Source organism: Limulus polyphemus, unplaced genomic scaffold, assembly GCF_000517525.1.
Source record: "Limulus polyphemus unplaced genomic scaffold, Limulus_polyphemus-2.1.2 Scaffold1937, whole genome shotgun sequence".
NCBI classification, from domain to species: Eukaryota; Metazoa; Arthropoda; class Merostomata; order Xiphosura; family Limulidae; genus Limulus; species Limulus polyphemus.
Window position 1 is genome coordinate 194,055 of NW_013667547.1, and position 19,866 is coordinate 213,920.

At 32.6% G+C, this 19,866-nt stretch overlaps 1 protein-coding gene across 3 annotated transcripts in view; it reads right to left on the reverse strand.

Moving 5' to 3' along the window:
* Nucleotides 1-11,998, reverse strand: part of LOC106465419 (kinesin-like protein KIF13A) — a 141,504-nt gene extending 129,506 nt beyond the window's left edge. For all 3 annotated transcript variants that reach the window (XM_022393310.1, XM_022393311.1, XM_013925645.2), the window contains exons 1-2: nt 11,756-11,998; nt 6,447-6,531 (exon numbers count right to left, since the gene is read on the reverse strand). In XM_022393310.1, coding sequence (XP_022249018.1) covers nt 6,447-6,531; nt 11,756-11,810 — 140 coding nt within the window. In that variant the 5' untranslated portion in view covers nt 11,811-11,998. The remainder of the gene's footprint in view (nt 1-6,446; nt 6,532-11,755) is intronic.
* Between the last annotated feature and the right edge of the window lie 7,868 nt (nt 11,999-19,866).

A 19,866-nucleotide genomic window follows, 5' to 3' on the forward strand; every position in this document is an offset into this window, starting at 1 on the left:
ATATATATATATATATACAATTATAACGTTTCGGACTATTGCCCTTCTTCATATAACGTTGCTTACTAACTAGTACAAATAGAGTTCAAATGATATCCTCTGAATTTAGTAAAAAAAACGATATGGAACAATTATATTCTTTTTATTTTCTTAGAAATATTCTAATTGGTTTCGAGTTATTTTTAGAATACAATGGTCCACTTGGTGAATTTACGTGGATTGTAAAATTTAACTCTAAACTATTAATATTAAATTAGACTTACGTTTGTTTGCCCTGTTGATATAGTAACGAGCATATCACTAGTGAATAGTAAGCCTACTTGGCCCAAAATTTGTGATACAAATCACGTAAACTGTAGATATTCCTTTCCACATTCCTCCTCATTTGTCTATTTCGGATGCAATCTTTCAGATCTATCTACTGTTTCCCATAAGTTACCCAATTTTGCTCAATACCTCAATTCGTGAGGTAGGCTGAACGATGAGATACAAAAAAAATGCCCGAAACGCTATTTATTTATGCAGTAGGCCTATTTGTTAACTATCAAGACATTAACGTCTGGAAAGACGGCAAAATGGAGCAATAGTGTTATACACAATTACTGTAACGCCAGATTACTAAGTTCAGTCTTTAAAATATATATATATTACATTAAAAATACAAGAAGCACTTAGTTTCCTTAGTTAAGCTTTTGTTCTCAATGAGCGTATTAAAAATATTAATATTCTTCTTTATTTCTCTTGCATATTCTAATTAATTTCAAGTTATTTTGATAATATAATAGTTAATCTGGATTAATTTTCTCAGTTTTTTTTTTTTTTGCTCCTAGACTGGGCTTAGATTTGTTGCTTAGATCGTTGGTAACGTGTCGAGCAACGATAAGCAGAGTTGATCTCCTTCTTATAATAAAACTACAGTCCCCTCTTATTCACACAAGTTGACCTCAGTGTAAATATATGAATAACAATAATAATAAATAACATGTATATATATAATAGCAGTCGGTCGATGGTTTTGAAATTAGGGACGGCGCCATATTACCTGGACTGACAAACATGCTGAGTAAAAGACTCCATAATTGAGAAAGGAGTTTGTGCTTTGGTAGGTAATCATAACCAGACGATAAGAGCTCTCTTGGCGACAATACGAGACAACAATGTGAAAGTTACTAATTAAAAAACGCAAAAGAGATTAAAAATACAAAGTGAACGAAAATTCCGTAAATATGCATTACAAAATAAAATAGCTTGTACAAAAAAAATAAAGAAATAATACATTTAAGTTCTGTTGTGGTTTTAGGTATACGTGTAAAACATGTGCAAACAAATATATTTATTTATTTTTATTTAAAAAATATTTTACAGTAAAAATTAAACTTTTATCAAGTGTTTATGATGAGAGTAAAGTAAAATGCTCAATAACGCTGTTTGGTTTGATGTTCCAAGTTCAAAAATTATTTTATTTTGGAAGAGTTCTCGTCTTCGTCCGCGTCTAAATGTAAAAACGAATATTTTGAAATGTTCAAGAAGGTGATCATTAGAGTTTAAATGGCGAACTATTGGTTTATCTGGGTTATAATTGATAATATCATTAACGTCTTCAAGGGCGCGTTCGGATACCTGTTTCCCCTACATACAGTTGTCCGCACCTTACGCAATATATTACACATCCTGATGCGCAAGTAAAGTGGCCCTTCATGTAATAGTTACTCTTGGAACCTTGTATGGATGTTCTGTGATCATTGCAAATGCATATATTACAGCATGGTCTATTACAGGAGTGAAACCAGTTAGAGAACCACTGATATTTAGTCTAGTGTTGCGTATGTTGCCATGAGCTAAAAGGATTCCAATGTTGGTATTATGTTTAGTGTTATAAGTTGATATTGGACCTGGGAGAGGCAAGGGGTGGCAAAAAATTTTGTAAGAGGGTTAATATGAAATATGGAATTTTTTTAGAAGTATGTGATCTTATTGTCTTGTGGACGGTAAGTGATGATAGGTGGGGTTTTAAAAATATAAAAGGCGTTTTTGTTTTTTTTTCTAGTACCTCGGTCTCTCAGCATGGGAATTCAATCTTCGCTACAGATTCCCTACTATCTTATAAACTGTGATTTCGGGATGTTATGTTTTTTTGTGAGCTGGATGCGTATTTTGGGAGGTTTATAATGCATGGTTATGACTACACGCTAAAGGAGTTTTTAGCACCAGCCAAAGCACAGGCTCTGATTCCTCGGATTATGGAGTTCTGTCGCTGCACTTTGTAAGTGCGCAGTCCAGGTAGCGTGATGCCTTCGCTAATTTGGAACCACCAGTCACATGGAGTCAAGCTATCTGAAGGAACCTTTGGTGTACATTTATGTGTGTGTGTGTGTGTTACGTTATTAAATAATTTATTTTATTTCATTTAATTACCTGTTATTGTTATATATGTTTCCACTAAATTCCCACTTTAAAAAAGGGGAGATTGCGCTGTTAATAAAAGAAAAACTGTAGATGAAGACTGTTAATCGCTGCAAAAAGGCGGACAAACCGCAAACCCAGCTCAGTACTAACAACCAGTATGGAAATGCACAAACAAAGCAAACGAATTCAGGTCAACCATTGCATTCCCAAAATAACTCGAAATTAAAAGATACTAATGTTAATACGATCCCATGGTGTCATAGATCCCATAGTGGTTATGAGTTTTTTGTTTTTGTTTTGTTTTCTTTATAACGTTAAAACATTTTTCACTTGGTAGTTGTAATATTTGAAATCATTATATTTGGTAAAATGTTTAGATAGATAATATTTCAATGTAAAACATTTGGTGTTGTGGAAAAAGCAAGGTCACATATCTAAGTTCGTGGGCCTACTACAAGCTTATCTGGCCCTGTTTTTCATTATAATGTTTGCAGATTTTTGAAAAATAATCATTCAGTAACAGAACTTTATGGAAGGATAATACTCAACTCTCGTTACCAGGGAACTTTATTGTGGTCGTTAAGGTCCAGTTACGATCTCATACATAAACCGTACTCACTGTCCTTACTTTACTTCAATACTTTACTACCTAAAGCTTAACACTAGTTTGGAGTTTGACAGCATTCTACTGAGTGATAATTGTTATTTTACGGCCACATTAAGTATATAAACTAATCATTACACAAATATGAAGATATCAATATGTAAAACTGAACAGACACAATTTTAATCTCACATAAAAATGCATGCTTATAAACAAACACACTATCGAATGTCGAACTAAAAGAAACTAACCTAAACAGTATTGTATATTGCTTAAATTGACTTTGTAAATATTATCACTTCAAAGCTTAAAAAAACATTATTAAAGCTAACCGAACAAAAATGTTTCGATGTAATAATCACACACTAATTTCAGCATTAACAAAAGTCAAGTTTTTAATATATGTAAGTACATGAATATACATGGCTATAACAAAACAAAGGAGACTGAACTCCACATGACATTACTGCTGCTGTACTACAAATGCAGATATCTTTCCTATGAATGGTCAACAAACCTGCTCTTATACAGCAACACTGTTGGTACATATTATCAACATAACACAATTAACAAGCCATCAAAAATATCATCAAAATTAACACTAACATAATAGGTGGAAGCATAGATAATGCAACTTCTAGTATAACAAGTAGAATGGGTATATATACACATACACACACAATATACAAAGAATTACTACTTTGATTTAAACAGTCATTCCATGGTTTTAATATACTAACATATATCATGTAATTGTAAGATGTTCAAAGTATTTTGTTCTCATTCACAGCTTACATTCTGACCAAACAATCAACATAACAACATTCATGTCTACTCTGTTCTGGAATACTGTGGTGTAAAGAATTTTGCTATATAATTATCCATGTACTGTATAAGCACTGACAGAATGTTGGATCATTCACAATTTGTTCACAGAACAAAAATACAATTTGTACTAACTTCAACTACACTATATAATTTGTAAAAATCTAAACATTTATATTTAATTATTCAAGTCAAGTAAGAACATTTGGAATTAAAACTTACATCAAAGTCAGTGTTCAAGAATTAGTAGTGATAAGCTGAAAGAACTTTAATCTTCTGAACTACTCTCATTAGTTTACTTAAAATAACTAGTGTAATAACAACTTATTTCACTAGTTTTGAAGTGATGACACAAGTCACAAATCTGCACAAAATCATCAGGCATATAAACTTTACAATAATTAAACTAATTAGTTATTGACAAACATAATCACCATTAAGGAGTAGGTAGCTATACATTACACATGTATTATTCACGTATGTATGCAAAAAGACTAAACTTTTACTCAGCTTTCTCTTGTTAACTTACAAAATTTAATAGCCACAGAAACGATTATTTATCAATGGACCAACCAATAACTCTTAAATCTTATAATACATGGTGTATGAATCAAGACAATAATAGGTACAGAAAGAATGTCACTGTGTAAAATTCACTTCAAAAGTAACTTATTTCACAGAAAAAAGTAACCTTTATATATATATATATATATATTAACAATTACTATTTGCATTAATAATAATAATTTCCAATTAGAGTAATCTATGTACTTAGGAAGCTTGCTTACTTTCACTGAGTTCTGATATAAAAATATCTTAATTGTATCATGTTTAGCAATATATTTCTCTTCAATCAAATTTTATTATTGTGATAAAAAACAAAAATAAAATAAATCACACATGATGCATCTAATCAATAAAACTTTATACAAACAGATTTAATGTTAAAAGTTAATATCAACATCTTATCTTCTGTACTTGTGTATTTAATATGCCAAGTTGCATTCAATAAATACTTTATAGATAAGTGTATGTACAATGTAAGACAAGCTTGCAACCAGAATATATCATTGTTTATTCAATCATAGATTTCAATTATATTGCAAACAATAAAACAAACTCATAATCTTTTATTTTCAATAGTTTACAAATATAAATAGTTCCTTGAACAAATTATGATGCTATATCAAAGTAAAAAAAAAAAGAGAGAGAACAATATGGAGCAGTACACGTATATGCATTGCTACTCATAAAAAAAGCTAGGAACAAAAATATTTTCAAGATAAAGAAAAGAATAACCCACCTTTAAATATTTCTATCAATATAAACATACACAATATACCAGCAGTTAAGTTAGTCTAATATATTTAATACATAAAACTGAACTTACTTTGTACAAACAAAATATTATAAGTGCACCTAGTTCTTACAAAAAAAAAACAATATCTTTACATAAAAATTTGTGATATAAAGCAATCTACAACACTAACCAAACTGTGTGATTTATTTTAGTACAAGTATGTTTATAGTCACTTGAGTGTGTTTACATGTTCAAACTCCAATAAACACTACTGAAAGTAAACATTTATAACAATATTGTGTAATGTTTACAGCTTAAAACTGGGTTTCTTATAAACAATATTTTTCACAATAACATACAAAAACGTTTTCACTTTTGAGCAAACAGACACACAAGGACTTTTGTTCCTTATGAAAGACACTTCTTCAAATATACTATGGCTTAATCTTTACCTTGAATAGGCCTTCTGTTCTCAAGTATAGAGTGATGCTGCCAACTTTCCTATATTTTTTATTCCTATTTGCTGCACTTTATCCCAAACATACTATCACATAGGCCATAATGAAAATAAAGTGATCATGGTAGCCACAATTCTAGTAGAATCATGATGTGTTTCCAAACATAATTACACTTGAATTTGAATTTAACAATCCTCATTACATTGCTAACTAATTATACACGGTTTTTGAAAACAAGTACAAAATTAAGCATTATTGGTCTTTGGTGTTGTTTCAAGTTCTCAGATGGTCAACAAAAAATGTCTACAACAGTGAAACCCCATGTTTTCTAACACTGACAGGGTCCTACTAATTACCACAAAGTAACCACAAACAAAACAAGCAAGACACAAAACGTATATAATTTGAGGAAATATACTTTATTGCCTCGTAGTAAAATACTTCACAGTAACAAAAACTTATTACAATGAGAACAAGAAAAAGTAATTTTACTGATGTTTTTTTCACATGTATAAAACACAGGTAATGGCAACATAAGTAATAATAAACTTATTGGATAACAAAATATTAGTAAAAGTCTTAACAAACAATACTGTGGTAAATTGATAAACTGGCTTAATCTTTACTGTAATGATCTATTTTGATGGTTTCTAGAAATAAAATAAAGTAGTTGTGGCCAAAAATATTTGACCTTATTGCCCATGTATTTGTGGTACTTTGTGATAATTCAAAGGACTGCTGAAACCTAATATATGATCATAGTATGGTGCATCATGTAATTTCATCTATTACAATGTGTACAATTTTTTCACTTTCATTAAGTCCAAAAGTTTGCACAAGGATGAAAAATTACCTTTCAGCTTTGCTACACGTAGGATGTTTGAGAATAGTCTGCCCTTCTTTCATTTCAACCACACAGTGTGTCTCCAACTCCATCTCTACAACATATATAATGTTTATTTCAATTAAAACATTTCCAAAACATTTTTTAAACACAAGAAACCTTTATAATAAAAGACAACTTAGTTGAAAGCTTGGTTTACTATTGATTCAGTTATACACATCAAATTTTGATGCACTGTCAACTTTTGATATAATAGACTTTATAGTTAGTACATTAGGCATCACCCTGGTAGCAACTTTTATTTATAAATAATTATTTGAATTAATCTTAACTGTAGATGTCTATTCATTACACTAAGTATTCCACATGTGAAAAGATGAGATCTATAAATTGTGAGTACACAACTAAAATATTATTTTCATTATCTAATTCAATGAAAGAATTACACCTTACATAAAAGTAAGATTTTTAAAATATACAAAGGTATTAATTTTATGAATATATACATTCAAATAATCTCAATCCTATGATTTTGAAACCTGTAAATTCACTGCCAATTAAGGATCACAGCACCACAAAAATTACTAGAAATGCCATGCATTCTGCAGTGGGTAAGGTATAACTGCATTCAATGCTGACAGGAATAATTTAAAACTATGGACTACTTTAAGGCAGGTATCATGCAAAGACCATTATCACTGACAATAGAGAAAAAAATGTAAAACTCAATTAAAACATTATGTAAAATCCTTAAACTAATAACCCACAAGATTTGTGAAAGTGATTTACAGTATCACCTGAATTGAGCAGAAAATGAACACGTGCATCTATCTTTAATGCTTGATTTAGTGAATAACTGATTTTGAAATTTTATATTCAGAAAAAAACTTTTTTTTGTGGGTTATTTCTTATTAAAACAATATTCTATACAAAAACCATGCATTATATTAATGTTATATGTATACATGAATTTCTAATAAGAGTATCTTGTTCCATAAATTTTCAGAAATTATTTTAATTGCATATAAACACAATTATAATATAGATAAATGGTCTAAATATTATAATGTTCATTTATCCAACCATTAACAATGAAACTGGTTAACCCTTTAAAATATTGCAACAATACATGGTTCTTGTTTTTCATATTGATCTCTCTCCAGAGACAATGTAATTTAATGTTTTAAATAAATCTTGAACATGCATACGCTGGAAATCAAATTCATGCTATCATGCACGATTGTTATTTCCTCCCAACTATACAAATAAATCAGTGCACATTCTATATGTATATATTGTGAATGTCCATGGAGTAGCATCATTTCATACATAATTAAACAACCCACCCATTCACTATACATACAAAACACTTCCTGTCACACAAGGTACTGAAAGAGGCTTGAAAATTTGGAGTGGTTTCCTATGGAGTATATAAAAACTAGAGATAACTTGATGGAGATATTTAAAATTGTTAACAGCTTGGATAATGTGCTTGAGTAGTGAAAGGTTGAAAATGCAAAGTTGAATATTATGGATAATAATTGTAAGCAAAATTATATAAAGTATTTTAGAGTAATGTTCTTGTTAATTGGTTTTACTGATATTTAGTGTGTGTGTGGTTTGTTTTAATATGCTTTCCATAGGATTAATATGTAAATATGAAGAGCTATATTTCTAGTGTCTTTTCAACTATTTGATTGGTAACTTTTCGTGAGTGAAGGGATGGCATTAACAGAACATATGACTGTGTTTCCTTTATTTCTTAAACACAACCATTGGTATTTAGCATAGTATTTGTTTTTAAGTGCACTCTGGTGCTTAATAGAATTACTGATGTTTGATTTTTGATTATTTTTTTCTTTCTAGTATTCTCTGGTGGTTTATGTTTTCAGTACTTTTAGTAGCTTAAAACAATTGTTGATGTTTCATAAAGTATCCTGTTTGTATTTAAAGCACCTTATAACAACACACTAAAAGTGATTATTGTTTTAGGATCATTATGTAAGTATTCTAATTTAATAAACAAAAAGTTGTTGGACATTCACTGGGTAAATTTGTTAGTTTGTTTTTACTGCAAACTATCCAAAGTCTTCTTCAGGCAATGAACATTGTTAATCAATAGTAACAGTAAGTTACTGATATCTGGCACAATTGTTTTTCTTGTAATTGTTGCAAGCACACTGTATTAAAAAAAATTAATGTTTAAGTCATCAGACAGTACGTTTTTTTTATTATTATTATTATTTCTGATGGCTCGTGAGGTAAGTTAGAAACATTTTTGTTCTTTAGATTCATGTACAAAACTTTAAAATAGTTTAGTTTTTTTTAAATTTTTGGGCAGTATTTTATAATTTTGATTATTCAATGCCAAAATACATTATAATAGTTCTATTCATTACATCTTTTGTGCAATATTTTATAATTCAATTCAAAATTACAGCTGTTTGTCATAAAAACTTTTAGTTTTGATAAGTACACAATATAAAAAATCTTCAGTCTTACCAAGTCTGATAAAATATTTATGATATTATGCTGTGTGTGTGTGTGTGTGTCACTATACATCTTAATTTTTTTTTAAATAAAAACTACTAGTCATCACTAATTCCCTCTGCTTAAATTTTGACTTGTGTTTTCTTCTCTCTTGCTTCTATGGTCAGAATCCACTCACAACCACTATAAAAAGACCTCCAGTTCCAAATTTTGATGTATTTTGTGAACAATATTATAACTAAATATTACTCCAGTTATAATAAATTTTATAAATTCAATATCATTATTCAATTAACAAGTATGAAAATAAGGGGAAAATTTACAAAACATGGTTTATTAATTGTTGTTCAAATAATTAACAATATGGGTAGCAATTCAACCATTTCTATGTTTGTTTTATCCTCACTGGCCTGATGGGTCCTGGTATTAGGAGAAAAGTACAGTTTGGACTGAATATAGTGTGGTTGACATATCATTATATTCTTCTTTACTTTCACTGGTGGGTTCTTATAATCATCATATAGATATGTAGCACTCAAGGAGAAACATGTTCATCCTATGACATATGGCCCTTCACATCTATATAGTACGTTATCGAACAAATGTTTAACCATATTAAAACTAACTGCATGCACTAAATCATCAGTCACAACAATCCTGAATAATATAATTCTAAAGTAACTATATATAATTTTGCTGGAGAACAAGTGTTAAGCCTTCCAAAAAACACTTATGAACCGTGTTAGAAAAATAAAACTGTAATAACTGAAGCCTAGCTTGTCTTTTCCAAATCTTAAGCTTGTGTCCTCTTGCTCTACTAGTACTATTTTCAGAATACAGTATAAATAAATCAGAGTCCTTAATCTAAATGATCACCAAGATAATCTTGTAAACTTCAAAAAAAGATCATCTCTTACCATTCTTTTCTCAAGAGAAAATAAGTTGAGATCTTAAACTATCCCTGTAATATAAACTTCCATCCCTGGATTCATCCTATTAGCCCTCCTCTGATCCCTTTCCAGTAAGTCAATATCCTTTCTTTTATAAGGAGACTAAAGCTGTACACAGTACTCCAGTAGCTTATATAGCAAGAAATTTTTAATGTTTAGGGGTGAATTGTTTTCTTATGTGAAAAAACATTTTATTGCAAGTGCATTCATGATACACAAACAGAATGTACCCCAAGTTATTTTTATAGTTAGGGTTGAAATAGCTTCTACCTCCCAAACTCTTATATCAATATTTATAGTTATTTTATGGTTTTCCTTTGATTATTTGTATTTTTGGCTTCAAAGAAGGATACATCTTGACAAGGAACTCTTTCAGAATTCCATTTACTGACACATCACTTCAAATGAAATGTATGCAGTGGCAGGTTAACATCTATTACCTTACATTATAAATAGCTCCTGATCACTCATAATATTTATTTCAGTCATTATGATATGTATCTTTTAATACTAAGCAGGAAACAAAGCCACCCAAGCAGAGTGCTGTTGTTAGCAGTATCTACAAAAATATTAAATACAAGTCTAAACATATTATAATTTCAATTGTATAAGCCACTGAATAGGCCTCATTTGGAGCAGTTTGGTTTTGGACTCCTTACCTTAGGAAGGACATTGAATTGTTGTAAAATATTTACAGAAGGGCTCCTATGATGATATCTGGGATGGAAAAGTTGTCATACAAAGGCAGGTTGAGATCTGTGAGTGAAATGCATTTCTTTAGAGGGGATCTGGTTGAGGTTTCTTAACAAGAGAATTAATAGCATTGAAGCATCTTTTTTTTTTCTACTTAATGGTGAAAACGATAGACCTACCAGTAGGTAACACAAGTATAAATTTTGGTAGGGTAGAAGTCATCTTCAGCCAAGATAGTATTTTTCTAACAGGATGATTGGCCTTTAGAATGGGTTGTATTCAGCTGTGGTGGATGCAGTAAAGGGAACTAAGTTAAGTTTAAGGGAACCCTTGATAGATATTTAAATGAAAAAAACTGACTTTAAGGTTGTATTTTTATAGTTTGGTTTAGTGGATGGAGCATCCTAGATGTACCAACAGGTCCCTTGTTTTCATTCAATTTTATATATTATGTTAAACAAGCAATCATTTTAGTAGCTGTTTTACTCACATCCATTGTAAGAGATGATTTTTGTTTTGTTTTTACACAGTATCAATTACATTTACACATACAGAAAATATCTGAATTCTTCCATTTAGTTCAAAACTTTTTTCATATAACCAAACATTCAGTTTAACTTCCTGAAAATATGTATTAAACTGAAAATACTGATTCTTTTCTTGTAAGAATAAATTATGAATCATTACCTTTTTGTTTTTTAAATGCAAATGTTTGGAAGCCTTTGGCCAAAACATTTTTATTTTTAAGAGCTTAATTACAAAAATAAGTTGTAAGTTGTCATACTATTACTATTAGTCTAAAGGATACAGCTATTGCCTTTCAAATATGTATAATTACAATGTTACCTATTATTTACATAATAAATATAGATAAAAAATTCGTTAACTTCATTTTAGATTCAACAAACTAGCCATATAATTAATATCAAATTTTAAGGCAATCTTACTTATTCTGTCATCAAGCTAATTTATCATTTTTACGACTACGAGTATGATGACAGATGATGTATTGTAACATGCCTATGACTTTCATTAAAGATAAGTAATACCTAACTTAATTCTACCGCTTCCCACTACAACTTCTTACTCTCTAAATTGTTACCTATATTTACCTTAGGTTTAGCATTACTGTATTACGTTACTTAATACGACTAGCAGTACTACGCTATCTGAATACGAACTAACCTCGTCGACTTAGCGGCCGGACACGAACAGCCACCTTAACTTTATCTGATGCCATATTTCGTTGATGAACAGCTAAAACTCAAGGTCAGTGATTTAATGAATCATTTATATATACAATTACTGAAAATACAATCGTTTTTTAAATGTTAACATATAATAACACCACATTCTCCTCCTCGGGCGTAACAACAATCCTCTCCAACATTCGCCATGTTTAATCTTAATATGACGTAACTCTTTTTAGCTCAGAAGAACAAGGAGCAAGTACGATAGATAAGCAGCCTAAAGTTCTGCAGGTATGATTTAGTACCATCTATGAGGAGGAAACTGTACTATCATCATTTACGGATAGCATAAACATAACTATACATTTCAGTAACAAGTTAAAATTAAAGTAATAAAAATATATAAACTCTGCATGATTTTAAGTTATGGGAAAACATTGTGAAATGCTTTTAAAGTCAGTTGTTCGGCAAGAAATGGTTATTCGTAATATATCAACTAACTATATCTTTTCATTTTACTAATAGTTGCTGATGATGAATTTTACATCACAGTGTGATATATACTATTAAGAAAGACCCCCGGTGGAACACGGATAAAACTTCGGATTTACAACATTAAAATCAGCGGTTCAATTACCCTCGGTGGACACAGCAAACAGCCCGATGTGGCTTTGCTATAACAAAACACACACACACACACTATTTGTAAATTTCATAAAGATTCCATTGATACGCATAAAGAGTACACACATTCAAACAAAAAGCGTTATTTTCCTTTCAAAGATTAACAAAGCTTTGAATCCATATTTTTTATTTACTGTTTGGTTACATGTATAACTCTCAAACACCATACCAAATCGCATTTTTATTGTCTCGCAGAAATAAACTAAGTATTTCGTTTAGTTGCAATATAACACTGACAGCTTTATTTTTTATACTTCATAACTGGAGATTTACAGAAAAAAAAATGAAAATTAAGTGTCATTATATAATTCAGTAAAACCGCTGGCGATCTTATAATGATAACATTTGTTAACAAATATTTTGTCTCCGAGAAAAAAAGAGCTAAACTTGAACTGGTATGAGAAGAATTCGGAAAAAAATTATTTGGTTTATTTGTATCTCAAATAATTTTCAAGATATACTGCATAACAAACATAGAATAGATTAAACCTTTTATATACCCAATTGTTCATAACATCAGTTTCACAGGTCAAACTATACAAAGAAGGAGAGAAAATAGTTAAATATGGACAATTATATTTTGTACAACTCTGACAAGTCAGCTCATTATGGTAAACAAGTCCTCCAGAATAGTAGACAAGCATCAGTCTTTTGATGACATTTTCTGGATGACGTCTTTAATCCAAGTTTGGTTCTTTTTTACCTTCACTAGACTTTTGTGGACTGTGTCTCTGCTCTGATATCTTTTATCTCTTTCTCCTCTAAGCATTTTCTTTTTGAAAATCCAATTCCCAGGCCCCTATCCGTTTAACGACAGTGGCGTGGCCGTGTGGCACCATCTTACCACTGATTTAAAGTCACTGTTTGCTGAAATACTTTTTGGAGGCTTTGTTGGTAAATTTACTATCGCTAGTCTTTATTTTACCAATTTCATTTAGACAAGCTAATCTACATAAGCTAAACTATTACAAAAGCTGATTCTCTGGACTATGTAAATGCAGTCAGAGGAATTGATATTGCTTCTGCAGCAATTGTTCTTCTCCCTTTTTCCTCCTTCATCACCAATTTGACCTTGTTTATTACATGGGATACCTTTGCTGGACCCTTTTGCATGGGAGTAACCATCATCTAGTCAAAGGTGAGCCCAAGTCGTACTTATATGATATTTCTTCTCCTGGCATACCTCTAATGGGCATCCAATATATCTTCAGGAGCTCATTGTACTCCTATGTTGTAATGTTGACAAATTTAGTTTTTCTGAAAATGAGGTATCCAAACCACTAGAAGAAGGAATCATAGGTTTATTGAACTTGATCGTGAATATAGATACCCCAAGGAGTTCAGGTGTTGAACTGCGGCTCAATTCTTTCAATTTTTACCTTCTTTCTTGTCCTCAATTACTAAAACAATATAGAAAAATGTAACTGAGAATCAATACATGTCCATCAGCACTGGAGCTGAAGGATCTATCGAAATGGTTAATTGAATAGTTAGTGACATACAAAAAAGGTCTTTCTGCTCAATGATTGAGTTGATGTTAATGCTAAGCATGTTCTCCATTATTTGTGAAATGAAAGGGTAGGTGCTACTGTCTTTGGAATAAAGTTATTTGTAAGAAAAAGTAAATAGGCAAACTAATTAGGTCTAGCCTTATATTGAGCAAAAGGAAATAGACCATCACTGGTCACTATATATTTTGTTATAGATCAGGTATCCAAGTTTCAGCATTGAATGAAGACTGGTGAAATTCGAAATCAAATACTCTGATACTTTATGAAAATCACTAAGACGATGCTGCTTGTGAGATTTTCAAAGTCACGATCTAAAAAAAAAGTTATTTCTGCTGCAAAATGGGCTTCTATTCCACAATAAAACCAGGAAGAGCTTCTGTCATCTTCACATATATATGCCAACACAGACAATGGATATACCACTGCTCTCCCTAAAGAATACCAAGAGACAACATTCACGAGGCACTTCCATACAGAGCGACACTACAAAACATAAAAACAAAATGTAAGGCAACTTCAACCCATCATCATGCATTTACTTACATCTTATTGATGCATCACGAACATAACACAAACTGTGTATAATATATAGTAACACTTATGTTCTTTCAAAACAAGTTAGGAAGTTTACTAGTATTTATGTAGGGAAGCACATTACGCTAGGAGGCTTGTATATATAAGACAACAGTCTGTAAGAATAACGAAATATTTCAATACATACTACATGTTTCAACAAATCGTTTTGTCTTATTTATACAAGTTTACTAGTACTTGACCACTCTTCTGATCCCTATAAGCAAAGTAGTGACCAGAGATCAATCTTTTGTTTTTCATGTCTATTCATGAGCATGTTAACAAGAAGGAAAATAGTAATAAACAACGTTACAGTCTAACCCCCTCTGTCAAACTGACGTTTAATATTCTTGATTTTCAAACTCTTTAAAAATATTACTTGTATATTAAAGTGTTCGATCTTATGAATAGTTATCATGCCTAAGTATGTGCATGTATGTAGATATGCAACATATACATGATTTTTTTATTTGTAGCAGATGTAGTCTTAGTGGAAGATATTGCTTGTTATGAAGCACAAAGCTACACAAAAGGCTAACGGTGCTCTACCTATCACGGGTATCGAAACCCCATTTATAGCAGTATAAATAACCAATGACTTATATAACGTCTGCACACTGAATACTGACCTTATTTTTAGTGTATATAATGCAATATTCTCCCAGTCTAGAGCAGACACTCTTCAGAATAAGATAGAGAATTCAAGTATATCTTATCTAGAATCATCATTCATTGTCCACTGAACTTGTGAGTTTAATTATTTTTGATTAAATAAATATTACTTACACTTTTTCTTAACACTGTTTTCGGCCTGTTTTCTTGCTTCAAACTCAATTAGAGACAAAGAAATTCAGTTTAACTCCATGACAATTTGATGTCTGTTCCTCCTGTTATTTTTAGTTATAATTAGGGATGCACGAGTAGTAAAATTTGGCCGAATACCGGGTCCGGGTACCCGGTCACTAAGCTTCGGCTGGGTAAGAGTGTCAACCAAGACTGGGTTCTCCCCTTGCCCACCCCCCAAAAAACAAACAACAACAACATACACAAATGTTAGAAACAAAAACAAAATGATGTTTATTACATTTAACCGAATAATCATCAAACCCTAACCCCTATTGCTCTAAAAAAAACCTAACTTCTCCAGAAATCCACTTCTCAAGCCATGCCTGTTATAAACCCCTATTGTTCTCTGAATCCCCGACTTTCAGCGGGCGGTCAGTTTTTGTTTGCTCGGAACACGTTTATATATATATATATATATATACATACATATAACTAAACCAATTATTGAGTGTAACTTTCAGTAACGCGTTCGTTGCTACAAAGATTAGATGCCTAACTTCGACACTCGGCCAGAGCCGAGTACTACCGGGTAACCCAATACTCGGCCGGGGCCAAATATCTGGCCGGTTACCCGTGCATCCCTAGTTATAATCTGAAAAGTAAATCATTGTACTCGAAAACCCCACAGGGGTAACATTCAGTAGTGTTATTATCAAAATGTATAACTTCAGTTTGTTCATTCTCTATTTCGTGATATAACTAGTGTTTCAGAGGCACATCAGAGACATGCAGTTTCATTTGCTCAGATGAAGTTTATGTGGGTTGAACTATCACAGCTGAAGATAAGATTCTGTCCAACTGGATATAAAATACTTTTACCTTGCTCTTACAGTTTCAACCTCATTTAAAAAATAATGTCTTTAATGTTTATGTGGTGTCACATAAACTTAACAGGATGTCCCTACACAAACAGATGATAATATACACTGTCAGATGCTACCATGCTGGGTTATGCTCATGGAAGCGTCGCAGTCCATAGGAATACATGGGTAGGTTTTTGTGGATATTGTTTTTACTAGTCTTGAATTTTGCTTATTGGATGGTTCTGTTTTCCATTGGATCAGAACAAAAGTGCAATTTTGCACTACGGTTTTCACCTGCAGAGTTGGTTGGACTCCAAGTATTTCATGAGATAAGTGTCAGACCATTCAAGTTTAGCTACAAATGCTGTGTCACTTGTTCCCATATCCAGAAATTCCAAATGAAAACCTAGAAAAAACATATGAACAAGAAAGGTGAATATTATTTTACAATATTTTGAACAGATGGTGGCAAAATCTCTCACCTTGCAACGTCTTCCTGGATTTAACAAGGGTGATTATCTATTGTTAACTCCGTTACTCATGGGTAGTCGTGGAACTAGCATCAACGTAGGCATTGACTCCATTTCTTTACTTAACAGTCTGCCAAACTTTAGACCCGTTCTCATATTTAATTCAGCAACTAATCGTCATAACAATGGTGCCATCACTCAAGGCTTGTTAATAATGAAACTTCTGTTGATGTATGATATTGTTACGTCTCTGGTCGTTTGTTAATTTCCGGTATAAATTCTTCTCGAGGAACTTCAGCGATACAAGTCCTTTCTTAAATAAAACTAATTTATTCTTTCTCAATTCAACTTTGCAATACACAGAATTTCCACGGTTACTTTAACTTAAACACACGCTATAATTCACAACGATTCACTCACTTTACTTACGGTCACTGCCGTTCACTTGACTCAATTATCTGTCTCTATATCTCCAATCATATCTCCGCTTTATTTGCCGGGCTTATATACTAAAATAGAGGGCGCCTAGAAAAGACTAGAGTTGCCAGGAAAAGTCAAGATCCTTCGAGAATCTCATGACGTGTTACCAGCATCACGTGACTTCCGCTGTCGTAACAATATAATATTTTAAAACAAGTCGATTGTGAGCTGTATGTTTATTGTTCGAATTTATCCACTCATATTTAAAATTCTGACATTTGGCGAGCCAGCCAGGATTATACAGTGGTAAACGGCGGTGGAAGAAGACGTGAACGACAGTGGAACTAAGTAGGCTTATATAATCACAAATGTAATGGTAGCGAAAATAGTGTAGAGATTACAATCACGCTATATAACCATCTCAGCAAGTTTTGATAAATGGATAGAAAGAGGTGAGCATCTTGGGTTAAAAGACAGTGAACTACGAGAGTCTGTTAAACAACAACAAGAACTAGAGAGAGAAGACGGTAACAGAAGAGAGAGGAAGAAAGACTAAAAGAAAATAAACTGGAAATAGAGAGAATAAGAACACAAACTGAGATTCCAAGCTCGCCCAACAGAAAGGACCTAAAAATGACAAGCTGCCCAAATTTCATGAACAGAAATGTGACATTGATGCTTTCTTGAATAGATATAAAAGATTCGCCCAAAATCAGAACTGGGACAAAGGCGACTGGACTGTCTGTCTCAGCTCACTTCTCACAGGATAAGGCCTACAAGTATATGCAGGCAATACGTCAGAAGATGCCATGGACTATGACAAATTAAAAGTGGCATTGCTGAAACAACATGAACTTACGGAAGAAGGTTTACGTCGGAAGTTCAGAGACAAACCTGACACTGGAGAAACCGTATTTCAGTTTGTGGCACGTCTACCGCGATACTTCACAAGATGGAATGACTTGGCCAAGTGTGAAAATAGTTTTGAGGGACTGGCAGACCTACTAATACGAGAATAGTTCATGATCACGTGTTCAACTGACATGTCACTGTTCCTAAAGGAATGAGTACCAAAAGACATAGACGAGATGATCAATCTGGCAGAACAGTATATGGAAGCCCATGGAGGAAGTATAAGAGGTAAATCCAAGAATATCCAGTTAAAGTCGAAAATAGTGATGGCTGACCAGGAGCACGAGTCTACCAAAGGTGACAAGAAGTTAACAGATAAATGGGAGAAGAGATGCTAATTTGTTAGAAAATAGGACAAATTGCAAAGGAGTGCAAATCCATCACCAACAAGCGACAGTAGAAATCTCAACATAATGCAGCTGGAGCTACATACAAATATAGTGCTGGCAAGAAACAAAAAATGTGACTGTCGCTATGGGTGCTTCTGCGAGAAGAAACATAATCAAGAAAACACTTCAGATTCAGAGGAAGAAATAAGTGCCATTTCCATGATTGATCAGTGTACGACTAATGATCAGCTCAAGTTAGGAAATGGATCAACAGTGCCAGTAGTAATTGAAACATGTTACATATATCGAGAGGTGCCAGCAAATTACAATATGCTAATAGATGAAAGCTATTTCGGGGAAGAGAAAGTGAACGTCCTACGAAACACTAGGTGCAGTAGTGCAGCAGTGAGAAACCAATCTAGTATCTGATGAACAGATTACAAACAATGTACGCCTATGTGTGCTAATTGATGGGACCGTGAGAAAGTTTCACATAGCAAAAATATAGGTGGATACTCCATATTAAGTAGGAAATATTGAAGCCATGTGTATCAAGGCACCACTATACGACTTGGTGATTATAAACTTATCAGGTAGTAGAAATTTCGAGGAACTAGACAGAAAGAAGACTGATTTGGCATCTGTAGTCACCATTAGAGCTCAAGGGAAGATGAGCAAGCAAAATATCAATGGCCTTAAGATATTTAAATGTGACATCCCGAATGCAAGTCTACGGGATCGGAAGAAAACTCAGAAGAAAAACCCTTCTCTGCAGAAACTTTGGGACAGTGTCCGAGAAAAAGTCATACATAACACAAATGGAAAGAAACTTACAGAACAAAGGACCAGAAAGGAGTATTGAAACAGACCTATCAGAGCAATTCTACTGGTGAAGCTAAACACATTAAAGGCATAAGAAGTACTTATATAACAAGGAGGTCAAGGATTGACATTTCAAGGTCGGACAGAAGGTCTTAGTTCCGCTACCCACAGCCAACAACGAACTCATTCGACAGTAGAAAGAACCTTTTGAAGTACAGGAAGTTATCAATAGAATGCACTATAAGGTGAAAGTGGATGGGTCGACCAAGGTTTACCACACCAATCTGTTGAACAGGAACTTCGAGAGGGAAGAATACCTTATGGGTGCAGCTATTGAGGTACAGATTGTTGTGGCAGGTGTAACTGTCATAGAAGCAGAATCTAAAGACAGTGACTTCATTATAGAAGATAACGACCTACTAGACCCAAGACCACTGGGTGGAGATGAGATGTACAAAGACGTCAACATAACTGATTAACTGACTTGCAAGAAGAAGAAAGAGGTACAAAATCTACTGTGTCAGTAAAGAAATAGATTAGGAAATACAGATCTCAGGAATCACAAAATCAAGATGAAGACAAGGGATCCTGTCAAGGTGAAGCCTTACCAAAGGCTCTACGCGAGGAGAGACCGACAAAGCAACTGTAAATGTTGGTGTAGACCAGGGGTCACCAAACTTTTTTCACAGCGGGCCAGATAACTGAGAGAATGACGAGCGCGGGCCGCATAACCATT